At 38.8% G+C, this 25546-nt stretch overlaps 1 protein-coding gene and 1 long non-coding RNA gene across 2 annotated transcripts; both read right to left on the bottom strand.

The window, feature by feature from the left end:
• Positions 1 to 5710: 5710 nt before the first annotated feature.
• On the bottom strand, positions 5711 to 19038 carry LOC135080703 (CXXC-type zinc finger protein 1-like). The gene is made up of 10 exons (XM_063975416.1): positions 18879 to 19038; positions 18681 to 18802; positions 18301 to 18464; positions 18030 to 18156; positions 17665 to 17772; positions 17224 to 17410; positions 11330 to 11527; positions 10450 to 10656; positions 9665 to 9912; positions 5711 to 5921 (listed from the first exon to the last, which is right to left on the bottom strand). Exons 1-10 carry the CDS (start codon positions 18903 to 18905, stop codon positions 5816 to 5818), a joined length of 1494 nt encoding a protein of 497 aa, XP_063831486.1. The 5' UTR covers positions 18906 to 19038; the 3' UTR covers positions 5711 to 5815.
• A 3567-nt stretch (positions 19039 to 22605) lies between these two features.
• Positions 22606 to 25293, bottom strand: LOC135080413 (uncharacterized). Its single transcript, XR_010259005.1, has 3 exons — positions 25084 to 25293; positions 24526 to 24612; positions 22606 to 24413 (listed from the first exon to the last, which is right to left on the bottom strand). It is a non-coding gene; the product is annotated as an uncharacterized LOC135080413 (long non-coding RNA).
• Between the last annotated feature and the right edge of the window lie 253 nt (positions 25294 to 25546).

Here is a 25546-nt window from a genome sequence, read left to right as displayed (position 1 = left end):
GCTAATACGATTTTAATGAAACGGAACCGAAGCTAACGCGCCGGTTGACACCCCTAGCTAGGGCGCTAAGGCGAATTCTAGCTAGGGTGTCATCGCAGTTTCGTGGTAGAGTCACCTCATTATGGCAATATTTTGGGACTGAGCGTACTGAAATTTGTACAGAGTGCGCTATTCGAATTCTTTAGTGTGGTAAGCCCTTATCAGGGTCCCAAGTATGTGACATACTCCCAAATACAGCTTGTTCTACCTGCTTGAATTGAAATCATAAGTTTTTTTTTCCAATAAGTAATTTAATAATGAATGCCACCTGGCATGAAGCTCGCCTTTTTGTACGGATGACTCGTGTGTGTGCAATAAAATCTAAATAAATAATAATAATTGCACCTAGAGCTGCTGTGGAATGAATAAATTAACATTTTTAGTGACTTTTCGTTCTATGTAACCGTTAGTTTTAAATTTTAGTACTTACCCTATCAGTTTGTAAGAACAGAATACGCACTGTAACTATAAAACTGATCCCTCTATTCTGATTTGGTCACCCTACCAAAATGCACCGACTGCAATTTATTCTGCGCAAGTGTTTTGCTGTGACTAAACAGCTCTAATAGATGCGGCTATTTAAAAGTATAATTATTTAATATTAATTTAATTCCATAACATTTTAAACCGATATGATATACCTACCTACCAATCACTAAATGTTTGTGTGTAGGTATTTTGCATAATGTAAATTTTTTTGTAGCGTCTGCCATCTAAGATATTTTTTTGAATCTGTACAGAGTAATTTAGCAAATTTTTTTTACAGGAAAAAAAAATAATTATACGTATACCTACACAATCCATATTTATAAATAAACGATTAATAAACGCACTGTAATATATACTTAGGTACTTATGTGATCATGAATTTTAAAATATTCCAATAGCGTTTCAATAAAAATAAAATAAAAAACTCTTAAGTAACACAGGATCTTCGGAGCCTAGCACGAGCACCATCTCTCCACAACTTCGTGTATATTGTTTTACAGGGTAGCCCAGAAGAAAATTCACTTTTGAACATTCAAGGAAACGAAAACTGTACATTTTTGTAGAACTTAAGCTATTGCAATTTAAAGGAAATTTAGTGCAATTTATTTTAAAATTTACTATCTTTTATACATTTTATCGTACATGTGATTCCCTTGACGTTTAGAACATTCATTCGGTCAACATACATCAACATTTTGGAAAACTTTCGTAAGCGCTGATGCACACGACGCCGCTACCGCGCCGCCGCCGCGCCGTCGCCGCGCCTTTGCACTGTTTATACGCGCCGCGTGAACACCGCTGCCGCGCAGCCGCCGCGCCGCCGCTGCGCCGCCGCCGCGCCGCCGCCGCGCCGCGCGCGAAATTATGCTTTGTTGGCGCGGTGGCGGCGCGGAGGCGGTTTTACTCGGTGCGTATGAACAGCGGCGCGGCGACGGCGTGGCGGCGGTGCGGTGGCAGCGTCGCGTGCAGGAGCCCTTAGAGTTACCTCAAAGTGGATTCAGGATGGATGAATGCTGCAGAGTTTTTGGATTATTAGAGTATACTCTGCTCATAAGGTAACCTCACAAAAAGAAGTTTGCTGGAATTAGATTAGCGCTTCTTAGAGGCAGTGAGATTTCACCACTGCTTAATTGGTTTGTTGCATTGAAAGGATGATTAATTTTTGAGAGCGCTATACTGGTAGGCTGAAAAGCTTTTTGATTTCAAAGCTGCAAGATTTGCAAGGTTATGACCGGAGCACTTGGTTTCATCAAGATGGGGCTACGTGTCACACTTCAACTGAGAGCATTTAGATCAATGATATTAAAGAACTATAGGTAGATATGTTACGTTCATAGAAATTACGATTTGAATCCGTGCCGAGCTATTCCAAATTGCACACATTGACAAATGTAACTGATAAGTGAAACAAAAGATACGAAATAGCACGCAAATGAAAGAGATAGCTATAGTTTTAACGATTCTGCACTAACTAATCTATGTCCGCAGCGCACGCATCCTTATCGCTCTAACGTCAAAACAAGATCGCTTTCTCTTTCTTAACTTGAACATGGCGCATGGCGTCTTGATTGTTTGCATAAATAATTGAAAATATAAATACTAAATAATTTTGCATAATCACATGTGGTAAGAGATCCCTTGTATTTTGTTTACTTTAGAGTCGTAATTGGTACACTTTCGAAACACACACGATGGCATTTTTTATTTATTTTGGTAAGAACAGGAACTTACGGTGTGGTACGCACGCGATTGCGCACGACGCAGGCCACACGAAGACTAAACACAAGACGTTCCAATTGGGACGTATTTGAGTATTCACAGCGCGAGCGCTTATAACATATCTGCTTTTGTTTTTATATAATATCATTGATTTAGATGGTAAGAGACATGTTCCCACAAAAAAATAATTTCAGGCAGGGGTGACATCTCCTGGTCACCAGGAAGCCCTGATCTCACTCCAGAAAATTATTTTTTGTGGTGTTAAATTAAGAATAGAGTATACTTTTATAATCCAACAACCATGCAGCAACTGAAGCTAAGCATTCGGCAAAAAATTGAAAATAGGTTTCAAAGTAATTCTGACGAACGCATTCCAAGATTTTGATGTATGTTGATCGAATGTTGTAAGCACAGATATGGATTAGAGTAGATACAGCAAGTTGATCGTCAAAGCGTGCCATTCTGATATGTCCAAATGGACATACATGGTCGAGTGATGTTCCTGTAATCCGATTACAACAATCGGTTACGATGATTTTACGAGGACAGTAGTACGAACACGGTAAAAAGAAGAAATTATTTACGGATTGAGAATTGTAATTAACAGCACAAGTAACAAATAATTAATTAGAATAAAGTAGCAGCAGAAGAAATACAAAAGTAGCATTGTTTTTAATACATATCCTGCGATGTACTCTTAAGAGTTAAAACCATGGTCCCTGTATGTGGTGCACTCATACCGATCCCAAGGAACCGTACTTACTCATAACAATAAGACACACACTGATCCATGTATTCATGCACTTGACAAATTTTTGTCTTGAAACGCTGGTAGGGTAAAAAAATAACGAGATTTGACGATTTGTAAGAATTAATTTATTTAAAAAGGTAAATAAAGATGTTTTTGGTTTTGTATTTAACAAATTATCAGTTTTATCGGAATTAATTAAATGTCGAATCGAGTCACACGATATCTTTCGATGACTTTGCGAATGCAGTACGATTAAACGATTATTTTTACGTTGCGGCAATCACTAAAATTCGCTAAAATGACACTAATGACGTTTAAAAAGTGGCACGCTCGGCTTCATACAAATTTTTTCACATGCTGCATCTATCCATATCTGTGGTTGTAAGCGTCAAGGAAATCTCCTGGGCGATGTAATTTAATAAAGGTAAATTTAAAAATAAATTGCATTAAATTTTCTTTAAATTGCAATAGTTAAAGTTCTATAAAAATGTAGGTACAGTTTTCGTTTCCTTTAATTTTCAAATGTTAATTTTCTTCTGGGCCACCTGTATTACCAAGCCTTGGACTTTCTGTTTACCTTTAAGTAGTTCTTAGCTAATTATACTGGATATAGCACTTCGCATGGCTCTGTGCAAATTCAGGTGAGAAGCTTTTCTTGCTTAAAACGGGTTAAAAACTATCTACGATCTACTTTAAGTCAAGAAAAGCTTATAGGCCAGTAGAATTAAACACAAAAATGAATTAAATCGGAAATAATTCCTACTAAAGATTTAAGTGCTTTAATGGCTTCATTAGTTGCCTATAAAGACTCTCGGTTTTCGACTTCGACGGAGTTGTGCTTAAGTGGTGGGGGCCCCCGAAAGGGGCGCTTTTTCGGTTTTCCGGTTATACTGCGTAAAGGACTTACCCTATCGAAAAGTGGTATTCCTGACGGTTGAAGGGCATTTAATCCTGCATTAAATAAGACCAAATTCATATGTTTTGAACAAACCGTTCTCGTGCAAATGTTCGGCAAAGTAGAAAATATGTGTATAATTAATGACCCTCTCCACGTCCAATGGCTCGTTACCCGCAGGCTTCCAAGTCTTGAAAAGGAGCGCCTCAACCAGTGTAACCCTATCAAGGCTTACGAGCTGGATGCGCCTATCCTTGTTCGTCCCAGCCGTTCCTTATCTGCGGTTGCTGCACCTCTTCCTGGCACTCACCTGAACGACTCTGTGTTACCTACTGTGGCTGCCCTCTTCCAAAAAAAAAATGAAGCCATTAAAGCAATGATATTATATAAAAACAAAAGCAGATATGTTATAAGCGCTCGCGCTGTGAATACTCAAATACGTCCCAATTGGGACGTCTTGTGTTTAGTCTTCGTGTGGCCTGCGTCGTGCGCAATCGCGTGCGTACCACACCGTAAGTTCCTGTTCTTACCAAAATAAATAAAAAATGCCATCGTGTGTGTTTCGAAAGTGTACCAATTATGACTCTAAAGTAAACAAAATACAAGGGATCTCTTACCACATGTGATTATGCAAAATTATTTAGTATTTATATTTTCAATTATTTATGCAAACAATCAAGACGCCATGCGCCATGTTCAAGTTAAGAAAGAGAAAGCGATCTTGTTTTGACGTTAGAGCGATAAGGATGCGTGCGCTGCAGACATAGATTAGTTAGTGCAGAATCGTTAAAACTATAGCTATCTCTTTCATTTGCGTGCTATTTCGTATCTTTTGTTTCACTTATCAGTTACATTTGTCAATGTGTGCAATTTGGAATAGCTCGGCACGGATTCAAATCGTAATTTCTATGAACGTAACATATCTATAGTTCTTTAATATCATTGATTAAAGCAATAAAATCTTTTGTAGGAATTATTTCCTATTTAAAATCTAATTCTTCTGGCCTATTAATGCTTTATCTCTTTTGTGCATAGAGTCAGAACTTATGAAAAAGATTTCATACGTCGATATAATTAATGATTTTGCAAATTTAAAATCTCGCAAGAAAATAATGTAGAACTTATTTGATCTCATTGTCTGTCACCATTAACTGAATTGTTAACATGTTATATTTTAATAGAAATTGTTTGTATTGTTTTTAAACTGTTAAGTCCAATAAAAAATATTTACCAAAAACAATGTTTACTGACCACACATTATTTTGTCTATGTTCATATAGTGTAGGTATTTTTAAGTCATGCCTTTGCCCACTTTAGGATTAGTACATACTGCTATTTTTAGGTCAACATTTAACTCTTCATTACATAGCGGGTTGCAATAATAATCTAGTAACTGACAGAAATATCATTAAGTTCACAATCATACTAATAACGGGATTAAATTAACGTATTGAATTTCAAAAGTCAGTAGGTAGGGGCGGCAAAAATTGAATGGCCTACTAGCGGCAAATTTGTAAATCCGCCACTGCGGAGCGGAGAGATGTGGAAATAATGAAAACTGATTGGTAATGCTTCAACCACACCAACGCGTGCAGATCGCCATCGCCGGCACGATCATAGGGAAATGACAGGTCGCGTGAACTGTCATGGGTCGCGCGACCTGTCATTGGCCTTTGATCGCGCCGGCGATGGCGATCTGCACGCGTTGGTGTGGTTGACGCTTTATTTAAAACACTTCTCTCTCTACGCCTTTGCGGAAACCGGGCGTCAGACATGCAGTTTGGCGAGGTTTATAATAAAAAACAGCAGTTTTCAAATCCTTATACACAATTTATTTATATTTCTTGAATCTGTACAGAGCATAAACGTGTAACGTCACGTCAGCGGGGGCGTTGGGGCCGCGATCGGGCCCCGGGGGCGCGTCAAGAGCTCTCCTTGAGCTTGCCGTTCTCTCCCGCCTTGGTAGTGATGCGTTCCATCACCTCGTGGTTGTAGGTCGAGTGTAGCATCAGGCCGAGCACGCCCGCTCTGGAAAAATAATAATTATTATTTTAACGCCTGCATGAAAAATGCCCGGAGATCCGCAGGAAAACCAAAGTAACCGACATAGCTCGCAGAATTGCTAAAATCAAGTGGCAGTGGGCGGGGCACACAGCTCGTAGAGACGATGGCCGTTGGGGCAGGAAAGTTCTCGAGTGGCGACCACGGGGTGGAAGACGTAGCGTGGGCAGGCCTCCTACTAGGTGGACCGACGATCTGGTAAAGGTCGCGGGAAGAGCCTGGATGCGGGCAGCGCAGGACCGTTCATTGTGGAAAACCTTGGGGGAGGCCTTTGTCCAGCAGTGGACGTTATTTGGCTGAAACGAACGATGAAAAATGCCCATTTGGTTTTTTAAAGGCGTACGCAAAGTATCAAGACGTAAGAGGGTGACACAAGTCGCGCAGATTAGTACTGATTAGCGCATCTGCATGACAAGTCATTGAGCACGTCCAAATGGCTGCAGAATCAGTGCAGCAGCAGATCCCCTCTGCAGAGATCGTGATACTTGGCGATTTCAACGCCCATCACACCGAATGGCTCGGATCGAGCAAAACCGATCATGCAGGGAGATCTGTTCACGACTTCGCCTTCACATATGGCTTGACACAACTGGTTACTACGCCCACGCGAATCCCAGATGTAGAGAGCCAAGAACCTTCACTGTTGGACCTTCTGCTGACTTCCCATCCGGATGGCTATCAGCTATCCGTTGGCGCCCCTCTGGGCTCCTCGGACCATTGCCTTATCCGGAGTACGGTGCCACTCACGTGCTCGCCGCGACCACGAGTTGCATGCAGTCGCCGCGTGTGGCACTACAGGTCAGCAGACTGGGATGAGATGCGGTCCTTCTTCGCATCTTACCCCTGGAGGCAGGTTTGCTTCACGCAGGATGATCCCAGCGTCGTTGCTGATCTTGTTGCTGATGTGGTGCTGCAGGGTATGGAACTCTTCATACCGTCTTCTGTTGTTCCCATTGGTGGCAAATCTCAGCCTTGGTTTAGTCAATCCTGCAAAAAGGTTTTACGCCGGAAGCAGGAATCCTACCAAGCCTGGGCAAATGCAGCGAGGCTACGGGATGAAAACACCAGCGCATTAAAAAAGGAGTTTAACTTTGCCTCTAGGTCTTTCAAAAGAGTCATTGCAAGGGCGAAGTCGGAGCACATTGGTAGAATTGGTGGGAAGCTAGAGCGTCTTCCTTCTGGAACTCGTGCGTTCTGGTCTCTTGCCAAAGCTATCCAAGGAAATTTCTGCACGCCATCATTTCCACCCCTGCACATGGGAAACGGTTCGTTGGCCCACGATGCAAAGGAGAAAGCCGATCTTCTGGGCAAACTCTTTGCGTCCAACTCGACACTGGATGACGGGGGACATGAGCCACCGATTATACCAAGGTGTGAGAGCTGTATGCCGGATATCCGGTTCCACCAAAGCTCAGTACGCCTGGCTCTATTTTCCCTGGATATCCATAAGTCGAGTGGGCCCGATGGAATCCCTCCTATCGTGCTGAGGACGTGCGCTCCAGAGTTAGCACCGGTTTTAACGCGCCTTTTTCGGCTCTCCTACCTCTCTGGCATAGTCCCGACCTCATGGAGGACAGCTTTGGTGCACCCGATCCCTAAAAAAGGTGACCGCTCAAATCCGTCCAACTATAGGCCGATAGCAATCACCTCCTTGTTCTCGAAGATAATGGAATCCATTATCAACAGCCAGCTCCTTCGGTACCTAGAGGCCCACCAGTTGCTAAGTGACCGACAGTACGGTTTCCGTGGAGGTCGCTCGGCTGGTGATCTTCTGGTCTACTTGACACATTGTTGGGCACAGGCGATCGAGACTAAGGGGGAAGCATTGGCGGTCAGTTTGGACATGGCGAAGGCCTTCGATCGGGTTTGGCACAAAGCGCTTCTTTCGAAGCTCCCTTCCTATGGGCTTCCCGAGAAATTATGCGGATGGGTCGCCAGCTTTTTAGCAGACAGAAGCATTAAGGTCGTTGTCGACAGCAAATGCTCAGACTCTATGTCTGTGAATGCTGGTGTCCCCCAAGGCTGTGTGCTATCGCCTACGCTCTTCCTTCTGTATATCAATGATATGCTGCAAATTAGCGGCATTCATTGCTATGCGGACGGCAGCACGGTTGATGCCGCTTATACCGGCCGCGCAAATATCTCTCGGGAGAACGTCATTGAGAGCCGTAACAAACTTGTGTCCGAAATTGAAACCTCCTTGAAGGAGGTCTCAGACTGGGGTCGACGCAATTTGGTCCAATTTAACCCTACAAAGACACAAGTTTGCGCGTTCACCGCCAAAAAGTTGCCGTTTGTCGTATCCCGCTGTTTCGAGAGCACTCCCCTAACTGCCTCAGCCAATATCGGAATCCTTGGTGTCGACATATCGAGCGAAGTCCAGTTCCGTGGTCATTTAGAGGGTAAGGCTAAATTAGCCTCGAAGAAGCTTGGTGTGCTCAATAGATCGAGACGGTATTTCACTCCAGCCCATCGTCTGCAACTTTACAAGGCGCAAGTTCGGCCTCATATGGAATACTGTTCTCATCTTTGGGCAGGTGCGCCCCAGTACCAGCTTCTCCCTCTGGACCGCATTGAACGGAGAGCAGCTCGAATCGTTGACTGCCAGGACATTTTGGATCGGCTTGACCCCTTGGCGCTGCGTAGAGATGTATCCTCACTGTGCATCTTCTATCGCATGTATCACGGGGAGTGCTCCGAAGAATTATCCGGACTTATTCCTGCCGCCACTTTTCGCCACCGATCTACCCGACAGCACTTCCACCCCCATCACTTAGATGGTTGGCAGTCCACAACAGTACGTTTCTCTAGAAACTTCCTGCCCCGTACAACCAAACTGTGGAATGGACTGTCGTCTGCGGTGTTTCCGGACGGATACGACCTGCAAGCTTTCAAGAGGAGAGCGTATCTTTACCTTAAAGGCCGGCAACGCACCTGTAACGCCCCTGGGTCTGCGGGTGTCTATGGGCGACGGTAATCACTTACCATCAGGTGATCCGTCTGCTCGTGTCTGCAGTCTATCTCATGATACGGGGGGTGCGATTGTCTTTCAATCTTCGAATCGGTAGGTAACCCCAAATCCGGGGGGGTAGGGGGTGCCTTAGGATTTATGACGGGGGGGGGGGGGGGGGGTGATCGCCCCGGGTGCCAACCCATGCTACGCCGCCGCTGGACAATGTTACCCAGTGGACATCTTACCTGGACGCCATAGCCAATCTAATGCTTCTCTCTTGTTCCACCAGCTCAACCAGCCTAAGCCATTGCCGCACCCGCTCCATGTCAATCTCAGCACGTCGCAGCTTCTCCCACTGGTAAAGCTTGAGGCAAGACTTCTTAGCAAAGTCTCTTAGGGGACATAGACAATGTTACCTGGACGCCATAGCCAATCTAATGCTTCTCTCTTGTTCCACCAGCTCATCCAGCCTAAGCCATTGTCGCACCCGCTCCATGTCAATCTCAGCACGTCGCATCTTCTCCCACTAGTAATGCTTAAGGCAAGACTTCTTAGCAAGGTATCTAAGGGGACATATACAATGTTACCTGGACGCCATAGCCAATCTAATGCTTCTCTCTTGTTCCACCAGCTCATCCAGCCTAAGCCATTGCCGCACCCGCTCCATGTCCATTTCGGCACGTCGCAGCTTCTCCCACTGGTAATGCTTGAGGCAGAACTTCTAAGCAAAGCCTCCAAGAGGACTAAACAATCTTACCTGGACGCCATAGCCAATCTAATGCTTCTTTCTTGTTCCACCAGCTCATCCAGCCTAAGCCATTGCCGCACCCGCTCCATGTCAATTTCAGCACGTCGCAGCTTCTCCCACTGGTAATGCTTAAGGCAAGACTTCTTGGGCGCGCGACAAAAGTCTCCGGTGGGTTCGAAGACGTCACGTACTAGTGGACAACCGCAGACGTCTGTATCGCTCACTTTGGGATCTTTGAAGTGCTCTGGACACATTACCTGTTGAGGAAAATACGTAAATCAGTTTTTTTGAAAACCGGAGGTGGAATTGTGTAAAGCAATCGTAATGATTTGATAGTTTTCATAACGTACGATTATTCTGTCAAACGCTTTGTTTAACGGACTTTATCGAACTGTCAAATGATTACGATTGCTTTACACAATTCCACCTCAGTTCATTCTCAATTTTAGGGTACCTAAAGTGTGACCTCAGTTTGCACTTAAATAAAATGAGTAGAATGTGGTTTTAGAATCACGCTGACGAACGCTGACCATCGACGTTGACAGCCGAAAGTAGATACATATGAATCATCGGCGCCGAGCGATCAGCGTCACTCAGGAACGCTTCCTTAAATTTTTACATACTAATATTGATCTGTCAGCGCCGACAACCAGCAAGCGGTCAGCGCGATTCTAAAACCCGCCTTACATAAGTTACATAGGCGCTTTATTTTGTGTCCTCCAATCCATCAAATGTAAATAAACTGTGTAAGAATCGATTCTGTGCGTTAATAATACAGTTCAAAATCCACTCACTCTCAATCGCTTGCAGTAGGTCCCATTGACAGGGTTGTAGTAATCGCAGAACATACTCTGCCCGTCGATGCGAGTGCGGTGACGGCTTCCAAACGACGCCTGCGCTTCGTACTTTATGAAGCACTTTTCCATGTGTTTGACAGCTGTACGCGAGTGGATCTCGTGACCGCAGGTTATGCAGTACATTGATGTCTCGTCGTCTGCTTCCTGTAAACAACGAACTCAATTATTCATCCATCATAAACAAGAAACACCTTCAAACTGTATATGAAATAGCACCGTCTTGAAACACTAGATGGCACTGTGCGGTGTTAACTCGCGGTAGCGCTTTATTTTGTGTTTTATACACGTGTGAAAGAGTAAGAGAAAATATTTCGTCATAGGGAAGTGAGATGTTTTACATTTATTTTGTCTTAATTACGTACGTATCCGATTTACTTTGGTTAAGTAAAATCGTTTTAATTTAAAGATCAATGAAATTAGTTGAACATAAAACAATAAAAACAAAATAATGATTTCTTTGAAAAAGCAAATTTCATTATTATAATATTACAGTTTGTGGTTTAATATCGTCACGCCACCGAACCGGTAAAAAAATAAGGTGTCGGAAGTGGGGCGGAGTCGAAGTGGGTACGTACTAGTTTGCGATCGAGTCAGTCGGTCGTCAGCACTGATACGAGTAACATCTCTCAAATAAGTGCCGGTCGGTTAAAGGTGGTTAAAATGCGAAATATTGTGTCTTAAAATAAAAGATAAGTATTGTGAAATGTAGAATGTGCAGAATGCTTCAACTACGGAACATACAAAGTGTGCTGTTTCACAAAAAAAAAATATAACTGAATAAGATGAGTGATACCTTTTTGCAGTCGTTTGTACAAACCTTATCATCGCTCTGCACAATCGTAGCGTTCTTCGCTCTAGCGACCAAAGCGTCCAAGTCCTGGTGTTGCTTGTCAAGCGAGCGCAGCGCTGCCTGCGCTCTCTCCAGTTCGCTGCGGACCGCTTCAAGCGATTTGCGGTTCTTCTGCTCCGCTACGCAGGTTGAAAGCGACCACTCTTGGATGCGTTGCGGTAACACCTAAAGGAAATAAAAGGTAAGTGCTTTATTTATATTAGTTTTTATTTATATTATCACATTAGTGAAGGCTGCTTAATAAGTCGATATAAAATTAGAGAAATTATTATACAGGGTGTTACTTTGCATTCTTGCCATATTTACAGAAGTAACTATATTACTGATACTGAACACAAATCCGTTAAAAAATAATGCCCGAAAATTTTGATTTTTAATTTTAAATACATATTTTATTTTATCGACAATCTGTTAAACACATCACTAACTATCGTAACGCATGCACATCACTTATGTTAGCGATGGCGATGGAGACTTTTTTACTTTTTATTGTATTTTTAAATATCTATTGCAATCTATTGTCTTTAAAATGTCTTTTTGACACTTTTGTAAAAAACTGAGAAATCCATCAATCACAAATAACGTTATAAATAATACAAAAATGACTGCAGTATTCAAACAACGAATAATTTAATCAAAATGGTGCTTGGAGTGTCTGCAAGACGTCTTAAATGAAATGCTTGATGACGTACCCTTAGCGTTACACCAAATGCTCTACTACCAGCAGCAGTGGCGGATTTACCAATAGGCCAAGTAGGCCAGTGCCTAGGGCGGCAGATTTAGAGGGGCGGCAAATTTAGCAAATTTTTTTTTTAGGAAAAAAAATATATAATTATACGTATACCTACACAATCCATATATAAATAAACGATTAATAAACGCATTGTAATATATTATACTTAGGTACTTATGTGATCATGAATTTTAAAATATTCCAATAGCGTTTCAATAAAAATAAAATAAAAAACTCTTAAGTAACACAGGATCTTCGGAGCCTAGCACGAGCACCATCTCTCCACAACTTCGTGTATATTGTTTTACAGGGTAGCCCAGAAGAAAATTCCCTTTTGAAAATTCAAGGAAACGAAAACTGTACATTTTTGTAGAACTTAAGCTATTTAATTTATTTATTTATTTATTTTATTTAAAGACTTTATTGCACACACAACAATGTTCAGTACAAAAAGGCGAGCTTAATGCCATACGTCATTCTCTACCAGCTGATGCAATTTAAAGGAAATTTAGTGCAATTTATTTTAAAATTTACTATCTTTTATAAATTTTATCGTACATGTGATTCCCTTGACGTTTACAACATTCGGTCAACATAGATACATCAACATTTTGGAAAACTTTCGTAAGCGCTGATGCACACGACGCCGCTACCGCGCCGCCGCCGCGCCGTCGCCGCGCCTTTGCACTGTTTATACGCGCCGCGTGAACACCGCTGCTGCGCAGCCACCGCGCCGCCGCCGCGCCGCGCGCGAAATTATGCTTTGTTGGCGTGGTGGCGGCGCGGAGGCGGTTTTACTCGGTGCGTATGAACAGTGTAGCGGCGCGGCGACGGCGCGGCGGCGGCGCGGTGGCAGTGTCATGTGCAGGAGCCCTTAGAGTTACCTCAAAATGGATTCAGGATGGATGAATGCTGCAGAGTTTTTGGATTATTAGAGTAGGTATACTCTGCTCATAAGGTAACCTCACAAAAAGAAGTCTGCTGGAATGAGATTAGCGCTTCTTAGAGGCAGTGAGATTTCACCACTGCTTAATTGGTTTGTTGAATTGAAAGGATGATTAATTTTTAAGAGCGCTATACTGGTAGGCTGAAAGAAAAGCTTTTTGATTTCAAAGCTGCAAGATTTGCAAGGTTATGACCGGAGCTGACCGGAGCACTTGGTTTCATTAAGATGGGGCTAGGTACGTGTCACACTTCAACTGAGAGCGTTTAGATGGTAAGAGACATGTTCCCACAAAAAAATAATTTCAGGCAGGGGTGACATCTCCTGGTCACCAGGAAGCCCTGATCTCACTCCAGAAAATTATTTTTTGTGGTGTTACATTAAGAATAAGTAGAGTATACTTTTATAATCCAACAACCATGCAGCAACTGAAGCTGAGCATTCGGCAAAAAATTGAAAATAGGTTTCAAAGTAATTCTGACGAACGCATTCCAAGATTTTGATGTATGTTGATCGAATGTTGTAAGCGTCAAGGAAATCTCCTGGGCGATGTAATTTAATAAAGGTAAATTTAAAAATAAATTGCATTGCAAAATTTTCTTTAAATTGCAATAGTTAAAGTTCTATAAAAATGTAGGTATAGTTTTCGTTTCCTTTAATTTTCAAAAGATAATTTTCTTCTGGGCCACCCTGTATTACCAAGTCTTGGTCTTTCTGTTTACCTTTAAGTAGTTCTTAGCTAATTATACTGGATATAGCACTTCGCATGGCTCTGTGCACATTCAGGTGAGAAGCTTTTCTTGCTTAAAACGGGTTAAAAACTATCTACGATCTACTTTAAGTCAAGAAAAGTTTATAGGCCAGTAGAATTAAACACAAAAATGAATTAAATCGGAAATAATTCGACTTCGACGGAGTTGTGCTTAAGTGGTGGGGGCCCCCAAAAGGGGCGCTTTTTCGGTTTTCCGGTTATACCGCGTAAAGGACTTACCCTATCGAAAAGTGGTCTTCCTGACGGTTGAAGGGCATTTAATCCTGCATTAAATAAGACCAAATTCATAAGTTTTGAACAAACCGTTCTCCTGCAAATGTTCGGCAAAGTAGAGAATATGTGTATAATTAATGACCCTCTCCACGTCCAATGGCTCGTTACCCGCAGGCTTCCAAGTCTTGAAAAGGAGCGCCTCAACCAGTGTAACCCTATCAAGGCTTACGACACAGTAGATAAATTAAACAGTACGGAAGCTTCATACAAACGCTCGAAATCAGACTCACGCACACAGACGCACGCTTTACACGGGCTCTAAGCGAACCTCGCAGTCCATCCGTCGCGAGTGTCGCGCGCGTTGTGTTTTTAATAATAATTTTATTGCATGCACTGTCCGCTGTATTTTTTAAAACATGCCACGAGTGTATTGCGTAGTATACGGCTGCTTGAACTCGGCATCTTCAAAACCAGAACTATCATTTTTTAAACTTTGTAATAATTCTGAATTGTAAAAATGATTAAATTTTACTTTTTAAATAAAGTGCTTACATCTGGTTTTGTAATAGTTCTTTTTAAATTAGTTACGTAATTACGCTTATTAACAATTTATGTGTTCTATTTGATAAAGTAATTTGCTCCGCACGCTTTTGTACTAGTACAAAGTGATGAACTGTATTTAAAATGAGGCAATAGGTATGTGAAAGTAAGTATCCGGTATTTTATTTATGAGAATAGATCTTCTACCGGCCTCTAATAATACTTAATCAATTTATTCGATTATGTAATCGATCATTATAGAACCTAATTAACGTTTTATTTTTTTGTTAACTACTTAGTCAATTAATTTATTCCATTAGGTATTTGATAATTAAAAAAACCTAAATAGACGTTTTAATAAATAAGTAAGTACGAGACTTATTATTTTATAAAGATTAAGAGTGCCAACCCTAACACTCAGTTGAAGTGTAGGTATATAACTCGCCGAAAGGGCTAAGTTTCCGTACTGCTTTAGCTCATATATATACTGTGCTTACGAGCTGGATGCCCCTATCCTTGTTCGTCCCAGCCGTGCCTTAACTGCGGTTGCTGCACCTCTTCCTGGCACTCACCTGAACGACTCTATGTTACCTACTGTGGCTGCTCCTCTTCAAAAAAAAATGAAGCCATTAAAGCAATAAAATCTTTTGTAGGAATTATTTCCGATTTAAAATCTAATTCTTCTGGCCTATTAATGCTTTATCTCTTTTGTGCATAGAGTCAGAACTTATGAAAAAGATTTCATACGTCGATATAATTAATGATTTTGCAAATAAAATCTCGCAAGAAAATAATGTAAAACTTATTTGATCTCATTATCTGTCACCATTAACTGAATTGTTAACATGTTATATTTTAATAGAAATTGTTTGTATTGTTTTTAAACTGTTAAGTCCAATAAAAAATATTTACCAAAAACAATGTTTACTGACCACACATTATTTTGTCTGTGTTCATATAGTGTAGGTATTTTTAAGTCATGCCTTTGCCCACCTTAGGATTAGTACATACTGCTGTTTTTAGGTCAACATTAAACTCTTCATTACATAGCGGGTTGCAATAATAATCTAGTAACTGACAGAAATATCATTAAGTTCACAATCATACTAATAACGGGATTAAACTAACGTATTGAATTTCAAAAGTCAGTAGGTAGGGGCGGCAAAAATTGAATGGCCTACTAGCGGCAAATTTGTAAATCCGCCACTGACCAGCAGGATGGTGCTCCCCCACAATAAGGACGTCAAGTGCGCTAATAATACGTTTGGTGAACAGTGGATTGGACGAGGGGGTCCAGTGGCTTGGTCACCACGATCCTCGGACCTAACACCAATGGACTATTATTTTTGGAGTGACTTGAAACGACCTGGTATGCGCAGAAGAGATAAAAAGTGTAAACGTGTTACGTGAAAGGATTGCTTCAGCGAAACTGTGAGACAAAACGTTTATGTGTTGCGAAAACTAAAGCAAAATACCTACGCTTCGCCGTGCTAGACTGTGCCTTCATCAGAACGGAGGACACTTTGAACACTTGCTTCGCAGTACGTAAACTTTGTAAGTAGGAACTCATAAATAAATAATTAATTGTGAATAAGGTGATTTCATTTCATACTTAGTTTATTAATTTGTAAAATTAATAGGGAACAATTGTTGTAAATTAATTGAAAGCCTAATAATTATTACGTATTTTTGACGGTCCTAAGCCCGTAAAGTAGAAACTGAGAGTAGAAAGGAAAATCTAAAATCAACTGAAGAGTATTTTAAAATAATTATTATGACTGGATAAAAAGGCTGGTGCCCAGAGCCATAAAACATCACAGATTAATAAGAACTAGGCCACGCCCACTAGGTTTATTCCACTTGCACCTGTAGAAAGTGCGAGACAAAATTGGTTTATTCCAATTTGTACTGCAAAACCAAATTTACTAAAAACTCAGTGTACTTTCTTTATGGGAGTCTCTTGTTTATCTTAAATAACAGGTATTGGTCCCTACTTTTATCTCTGTGAATATGGCAAGAATGCAAAGTAACACGGTGTATTGCTAATATCACAGATAATATAATACTAGTCTTATATGAAAGTAGTCCCAACCAACGGTTTAACATACCTTCCAAAAGATTGCCGCGGTTTTAGTATCATGAGGTGGGAAATAGATTCCCCCGGCTTATACACTTCTCTCACCTGGCATATCCTGGCCGTAGCTAGCATCATGCCACACTGAATCCTGCAGTATTATCTGGAGTAATATCCTCTATTGTCTGGAGGTGGGAAATAGATTCCCCCGGCTCGTAAACTTCTCTCACCTGATATATCCTGGCCGTAGCTAGCCTCATGCCGCACTAAGTAGAGCAAGACTTGGAGCACTGCCACAGCCCAATGTCTGCAGGTGGGAAATAGATTCCCTATCTCGTTCACTTCTCTCACATGGTACATCCTGGCCGGAGCCAGCCTCATGCCGCACTGAGACAAGCAGTACTTGGAGTACTACCACGGCTCTATTGTCTGGAGGTGGGAAATAGATTTCCACCACTCCTACACTGCTCTCACCTGATATATCCTGGCTGTAGCCACACTGAGTCGAACAGTATTTGGAGCACTGCCGCGGCTTCAATGTCTGTAAGTGGGAAATATATTCCCACCACTCCTACACTGCTCTCACCTGGTATATCCTGGCCGTAGCCAGCCTCATGCCGCACTGAGTCGAGCAGTACTTGGAGCCGTATTGCGCCGCGCGCGTGCACTGCGGCCCGTAGCACTGCCTCGGCTCAAGTGTTTGGAGGTGGGAAATAGATTCCTCTGGTTCGTAAACTTCTCTCTCGTGGTGTTTCTTCTTGTTTCTGACACTGCTGTAGGAGTGAATAAATTAGTATTTGACATAACCAATCAAATGACATTCTTCTTTTTAAGAGGAGCTCATATTCTAAGCTTTCAAAATGTTACTCTCTCACTATGTATAACAATGCAAGTTGATGATGTCACTTTTGTTAAATCAATTTATCTATTCCAGAGCAAAAAGTAATTGAGTTTTTAGACTAAAATTATGTACTATATGAGTGGCTAATGTGAAATACCCAATCTTAAATATTTGATTCATAAGTACCTGGACTGCTTAGAAATCTTCTTACTCTTGATGCATGTCCTCATCTTGCATTTGAGCTTCGTCTTGTTGGCTCCGCCATATTTGAACATGTCTTCACATGCATCACAACTGAAAACAGAATAAAAATAGGTATTCTGCAGATAAAAATTGTGTAATACTAGGTTAGGTCTTAATTTGACCGTTAGTCAAAAAGATCTCAGATTAATTATTAAATGAGACTGGACGTAAGAAATCCTATGAATGGTTTTGAAATAGTAAACAATCTCAACTTGAGCCCATTGTTCGTTAGATGTTACATCATCTATTAACAAAATTAAATAAAAATACTGCTCTAATCACATGTTATGTCAACAATGTATACGCACTGTCCACAGTCCGTCGTTTGCAAGCATCCAGGGCAGTCGCCACATCCATCTTTGGTGCTGACTCTTTTAGCAGACTTGTTTTCCGAGTGGTCTTTCTCTTTGCGCTTCTTCTTTCTGTCGTCACGACCTAGAATATGACCTGATATGAGTTTTATTTGATAATAGACTTTTCCAAAGCGAGCTATATGCCAAAAGCTTTTATAACAAATCATGAGCCATGAATAGCAAGAAAAACCGCATAATTTGATTTTAAAAGTTGAGCATTTCTAACCAGAATCCGCATCATTCTCTCTCTTTTGCGGTCTGAATCTGGTCTTCAATGTAGGATCTTCCTCACGACAACGGTCACAGAAATAGTTTTTGATGTATTTAGCTTCCCTTTCAGATATATTTATGCAGTCACCGTGGTACCACTCCTCGCAAGCATCACAAGCTCTGAAAAATATTTAGCTGATTAACTACAATGGTTATAACAGATTGAACAAAAATATTTCATTCTAAACACTGTAAATACAATTCAAACACAAACAAATAATAAATTCAAATGTTCTGGATGCTGCTTTAGCTGGAATATGCACAAAAAATGAATTTATAACTCAAATAATGGAGAAAATACGTGGAAATAGTTAAAAAAAAAACACCAAAACTTACATCATGAACCGCGAGCTATCAGAAGATCGGCATATACAATACGCCTGCCCTGCTTGGTTCAGTAATGTGGTGATCTTAGACTGTCTCTCGGGCAGCTCGAACTGCTTTGCAATGTCTGCTTTCTAAAACATACAGAAATAACTAAGAAATCTAGCAGCAAAAAACCAAGTAATGTGAAACAAAAAATGTAAGACTTACGCTTTGCTTTGATTTTCTGTCCCCCATTTTTAAAACTGAAATTTAACCTAATTATTATATTCTTGTAAGGATATAATAAGATTAATGGATTTTATTTCGTAAATTAAATTCAATTTCGATTTGTTTGTAAAAAAAAAACCTGTGAAATTTGACAGATCGATCTGTCAGATCTTTCGCAGATTAAACAATGGGGGTGTTTGGCGGAAAATAGCGCTAGCAAGTGAAATGGCGTCCTTTTAGCGGTAAGTACTATCAATGTCAAAAAAAATATGGAAGAACGTCACTTTTCAAGTTTAGCAAACGTGCCCTAGCCGAAAACATCCTAAAGTTTCGGCGGTTGCCATGGCAATCGCCATTTTGCTAACAATTTCGAATAAATGCTATTTTCGGCCAAACGCAGCTGTTCCACAGATAACAATCGCATTTTACGACCACAGATTAATTAAGAAAGCCCTAAGTTAAAAAAAATACGTTTTAGTATGTATCAAAGAGCATGAAAGAGTAAGAGACGGCACTCCATAGATATTTTTTGAGCTCACGCACACATATGCATTTTAGAGAACGACCCGCAAATCTTTACCAACCGCACAAACTACAGGCGGAGCTACCAACATAATGCATTATTTTCTGACAGTATTAGTGACGTTCGTAATAACTTATCGATTATCGATACTTTGCTAGGGTTGTAATTGCATATCGATATCTAGTATAGGAACTTTCAATATTTTAATGCTATTTTTATTTTATATTATGTGTAAGTAAAACGAAGTTTTGTAACGTAAATTATTTATTTCGAAATAAAATAGGTATATTACAATAAGTATTGAACATGACATAGCAGTTGTAGGCATGAGGAATTATTGAATATTATAACAAAGTACAGAAATGATAATTTTGTAAACTTTTATTTTCACAACTTTTTCTAAGAAAAAATAGGATTTTTATCTATAAACATCTTTAATTTTCTTATCAGCTGATCGAACCTCAGCCTCAAGATTACTTTTCAATGCTTTGTTGCTGTGCTTTTTTACTTTTGTCAGCAAAATTGTTTTCACTTTTTATGAAGCTGTCATTAATGATTTTACAACTTTTTCTTAGAAAAAGGTAACTTAATATTTTAAACATCTTATCATAAATTTCTTTATTATTTTGTTGACATTTAAACCAACTAAAATTACAATTTGTACTCAACATTAAGAAAATGAATTTTCCAACATTTTCCATATATATCTGGTCGGCAATATGGTCATGATAAAATTGTTTAGCTTCATTTACGGTGGTACATAATTGAATTGTTGGATAAACGAGACTTTTTTTATCATGCCACCATTCGCGAAGAGATATATCCGTACCGCGCGGGAATAACTTGACATCTCGACCTGCACTTTTTTTTTTTTATTAGCTTAAGCGCTTCCCCTGCCTTATACCCTACTGGTATAAAAAACTCAACTCGAAATACCCAAAAATACTTGAAATACAGCTCTTGTTCATAAGTAAATATCTCTAATTTAGGCAATAAATATTTGACATAACGATATATCCAATTAATATTATTCTTACAAACATTTATATTTCGATTTATCAATGTATGTCAGAACATGTATTTGTTAATATCTCGACTTATACATTTATGGATTTTCGTTTTTTATTTGACAAAAACAGTTATCAAGTTATGATCCCCTCTGAGTACTAAACACATCCATGATATGTGCAGTTGTTTTGTTATGCACGCAGTCAAGAGTTTGGATATTTGGAGTTATCCAGCTATTACCTTCGTATAATCATATTTTATATGTGTCATTAGCAGTTGTTAAAATATAACATTGTCAGGATTTCGAGCGTCTTTAAATATTTTTTACTTACCAACCCCTGAAAATATTTTTTTAATATATTTAAGCGTTAATTATTACTTTTATTACTATTTTCAATAGTTTAAAAAGAAATTAACGTTTAAATAGCAAGTTGAAAGAAGAAGGATAAGTTTAGTCAATAGGTAGGTACTATCTACTAATGTTTTTTCATAACAGACTAATATTTCGTTTGACAACAGAATTTAAGTAAAAAATCTAATAATAAACTTTTAGGTCAATTTTAAGTTCCGGATAATTTTATTTTTATAGTCTATTTGACTTCAATGACATTATTTAGGAATAATGATGAGGTAAAAGTAAGTAGGGTCGGTACGCCAGATCTCGTCCATTTAGTGAGTTGGTAGATTTGAGGAATAAAGATAATATACAATTTTTCGTAATCATTTTGAACGAAAAATTGTTGTCATTATGCTCCCTTTAGTCTTTATAAGTAAGATTAAACTTGCTCTAAACCATTAGAAGTTTTAATATTATCTTTGTATTAATAAAATATAGAAAAAATGCATTCAAAATCACTAACAATTAACAACAGCATGGAAATAAAAAAATATAAATAAAATCTTACTAATACCAATCAAAATATTTAGGTATCACACTTAATAATTATAAACAGACCATATATTTCACTTTATTTCATTTTTTGAAATTTCAATAGTATGGCTCAATTTGCAATATGGTATCCTCTCTAGGCACAGTTTGCTTTTTATATTATTTACAACGTCTGTATTTAGAAAATAGTCGTGATAATGTGGACGCAAATTGGCTATCACAAGGGTAAGCTACATTAAGAGCGTGTATTAGCGTCCAGGAAAAGGCCTAAGTACTGAAAAAAAAAACGTTGTGTTCGATACGTCATGTAAATAACGTTTTACATGATATAAAACATGCATTGTTTTGTATATTTTAATATCTTAGACCCAGTTAGACCAGACCGCGATCACTTCTGACGCAAAGTGGAAATTGCATTGTAGTAAATTCGCATCCACCTTATTTTAAGTGTCATATAATAAAGTACAATCACCGATATCATTATTCGTATTGTATGGTTCATGGTTAAGGCTTATAGACTGCGGTAAATCCCAAACTAGACCTAAATATATTAAAAACTTACCTTGAAACGCGCACCTGCTCATGTGGGATTTATTTTTGGCCAAAACGGTAGCATGCTATAAGATTTTTTTAATGTGGGTTTACGTGTCATACATTCAGGGAATCATAGCAATAGCTTTCGTTCTAGAGTGATCCGTCATTTGGACGTGAACTGGACGGTGGACGCGAAAGGGCGTGTCGACCTTACGCAAAAATGTATCCAGCTAATTTTAATTATTTTAAGCTTAATGGTAAGCTTAAAATAATTAAAATTAATTGTGCTTGTTATAAAGCATGGCTTTTGTTCTTTTCTTTGTCTTTTTTTAAATTTTAAGTAAACCTACAATTACCTGATCAAAAGCGATCATAATCTGCGATTATATTTGATTTTTCGAATAAATTTGCTACTATTTCATTGCAAAAGTGATAAAAATATGTTCTATTTTTATGTTTTGTTTTTTTACTGAAACTTCATTCAAAATAATTAACTTAAATCCAATTTTTACACCTTAAATATTTGTTTTTCTTTGGTGAATAACTTGACAAGTCGTCGGTACACAACTTGACAAGTCTTTTTTTTAATAGATTAAGAAGATAATTTAATCAAATTCTTACGCCAATCGAAAGATATGCATCAAATTAGCTTATTTCAATCATAAAAATATCAATTATCATTAATTCCGATTTACCAGGGAACTCTAAACTTTAAAATCGCTCCCCTGAAAAGTACGCAAAAATGACATGTCAAGTTATTCCCGCGCGGTACGGATATATGCATACAAATCATTGTCAACAGGAGTTTTCACGCTCAAACACTCTTCACAAATTAAACAAGAACTGTTCTGTAATAGTTTGGCAGCTAAATACCCGCTTACATATACTACTGGTTGGTTTTCAAGGCTACACAAATTTTCAATGGGCTGTTCTAAGTTTTCAGGGTCCGGGATAGACAACACAGGATAAAATTCAGTGTCTGTGGAATCTTGAACATTAATTTTTATTTCTGTTGCTTTTAAATTAGTTTTTAAAATGTCTTTATATTCCAGCATATGTTTATTGTTGTCTGCTTCACAATTAGCACTTCTGCTATGAGGCACTTTCAGCCCAGTAACCATGCTTGTTTTAAGCGCTGCAGTAAAGTGCGTGATAGTGGGATTTCTATTGGTTACACTGTGTTGCCTAATGATTCCAAATAAGTTTTCCAGAGAGTCTTGGTTAAACTGTCTAAGGTTCATATATTTAAACCCTTCATTCTTTAACTTTTCCCAAATATCGTTTAAGGATTTGATAGATATTTGATATCCCTTTACGCATTTAACATTTTTTAGTATCGTGTTTTCTGCTGTTATAAATTTTATGGTTTTTAACTTATCAGTATAAAAGGTCCAAGACTCAATGTGATTACTTGATGTGGAAACATTTTCCCGGATCCCTTTCTTTACGTCATTTAAAGATGATGGACCATTTGTACAATCAAATAGTTTATCTAACTGTTCAATCACAAATGCTGTATCATTGCAATCAGAAACTTCTTTCCATGCCATCATTTTTAAAATAGCTGCCACGGTATTACTCAGAGCATGCGCAGCATACTTCACCCTCATCTTAGTTTTGAATGTTGGATTTACAATGGTACTATTCAGTTTTTTAAAATTTAAAAAATTTCTGTTGTGTTCTTCTGCAACTACCAAATGCCTCCATTGTGCAATTTTTCCATCGAAAGACATATTTCCACTTTTAAAGAAATTGTTTCGTAATGATTTGAACAAGTGAGGGATGTCATAGATTATAAAAATTTTGTCATTATTTACAGAGAAAAAGTTGCTATCTATGCCTTGTCCACAGTTTCTTTTTAACATGTTAAGAGCTCCTATATTTGTAGATCCCTGATCACAAACTGTTGTTAGAACCACAAATCCGATTTCTTTTAATTTTTTGATGATGTCCGATATAATTTTTGCCAGTTTTACTGTTGATATTGTGCCTTCCACAAAATAGTGCGCAATATATTGTTTGTATTTATGTTTAGCACCCTGTATCATAAACACTAACGCATGGTCTGCAATTTTATTTTCTCGTCCCATGTTCTCGCCCTCTCCATAATCCACGTAGCCATCCACTTTATCAGCAATTTCGTTATAAATTATCCGTTTCTTTAACGCCATCTCGTCAAATATTAACGAGCAATATTTATTTTCCTTTGGCATACTTGATGCTTTTGCCTCTAACATATCAATTATATTTTTATTTATACCAGGCTCCATTGGTATATTTTTTAAAATCCTTTGGAGCGTTTTAGTGCTTGGTAGCGTAAACAGCTTTTGCATATAGCGGTATGCTTTAGGGGACCGTTTAAATATAGCCAAAGCATATATTTTGTTGGCTAAAGTCCACCTTTTTCCTTGTGACTTTTTTTTGTTATTCTGCACTACATCCTTTACTAACGATGTCAGCACTTCCGAATCTAACTTGTCTAAATTCACTCTTGACTTCGCTATATTCCTTATTGTTTTTTTTGCATTTTGTAACTGTCGCCAAAGCCTCTTCTCTTTAATTGTAAATGTTGATGAAGTGTCTGTAATAAAAACATTTCCATTAGTAAAAAAACAACATTAAAGCAAATTGAATTGAATTGAATATTGGTTAATTAATCAGCAATTTTACTTAGTTTTTTAAATTAGTCTTACCTTTCATTTCAATGTTTTTCTTAGGTCTTTTATAACTGTGGACTAATATTTCTGCCTGTGCATCTTGATGGCAAATGTTTTTATCATCTGAAATATTATAAATATGCTATTTAGTTTAAAATTTATTTAGTTGTTTTATGAAACATATTATTTCCAAATCAATCAATCATTATCAAGTTTTAAAAAAATGCAAAGACAGGATAATGATAGCTCTTCTCATAAAATATGAAGCGTGGGCCCACCTTCAATAACAATGACATAATATTAAATTAAAGGCATTTAGAGGTTTTAATGTTCTGCATTCTGGATGCGGTCTGCGGGTATGTCAAGACAATCTGTAAGTGGTCGTGATAAGGCAATCAGTCACGTGTGCTTTGCGTTCTTTGTTCGTATCCGCACGGTCAAATCGCATTAATATAAAATGTACAGAGACCTAGAATGTTGTACATATAAGTTCATTTTGACCTGACTGCAGACTGCAGAACGCATCCAGGGTGGCATTCTTTAGTTTGAGGGAAGGCATATTTTAGAAGGTAAATAATTAGTTTGTACACTTACCATGAGTAATTGGTTTATAGGTCATATGTTCTGGTGCATTGGAAGTAGAAGGAAGAGGTTCAAAAGTTGTTTTCGCAGAAATACCAGAATCTGGTATATCCACAGCTCCCAAACATGTTGAATTTAGTTGTTTGGTTGTAGTTGTAAGGGGAACTGAAAGCAGAAAATGAAATGTGAATTGGGTAATAAAATGTCATGTTCTTACCCAACTTTAGGGTACAATTATCAGTCTAGTACATGTCTTGCTCACATTAAAAATTACTAGCTTAACCCTCCGTGTACGAGGTGACTAAAAGTTACGATCCGTACCAGGTGGGGTATGACACACCCCAATATACAAAGTGATAAAATTTTCATTTAACATTTTTTTAGGTGGAATTTAATATTTAAGATTGATTATTTACGTATGCTAATTAGGTTTAAGAAATGCTCTGAGCTGAAAATATGTATTATAAAATTTTTA

The sequence above is a fragment of the Ostrinia nubilalis genome, chromosome 18, assembly GCF_963855985.1.
Source record: "Ostrinia nubilalis chromosome 18, ilOstNubi1.1, whole genome shotgun sequence".
Lineage (NCBI taxonomy): Eukaryota > Metazoa > Arthropoda > Insecta > Lepidoptera > Crambidae > Ostrinia > Ostrinia nubilalis.
The sequence above is the reverse complement of the archived record's forward strand: the minus strand, read 5'-3'. Positions and strand labels throughout refer to the sequence as shown.

What these genes read in the sequence shown, in the direction of transcription:
- LOC135080703 (XM_063975416.1), bottom strand. Translation starts at nt 18,905, where the DNA reads ATGGGGGACAGAAAATCAAAGCAAAGC. An exon ending in ACAGAAAATCAAAGCAAAGC is followed by an intron (nt 18,803 to 18,878) that starts GTAAGTCTTACA and finishes TGTATGTTTTAG; the next exon opens with AAAGCAGACATTGCAAAGCA. An exon ending in CCTACTGCAAGCGATTGAGA is followed by an intron (nt 9,913 to 10,449) that starts GTGAGTGGATTT and finishes TTTCCTCAACAG; the next exon opens with GTAATGTGTCCAGAGCACTT.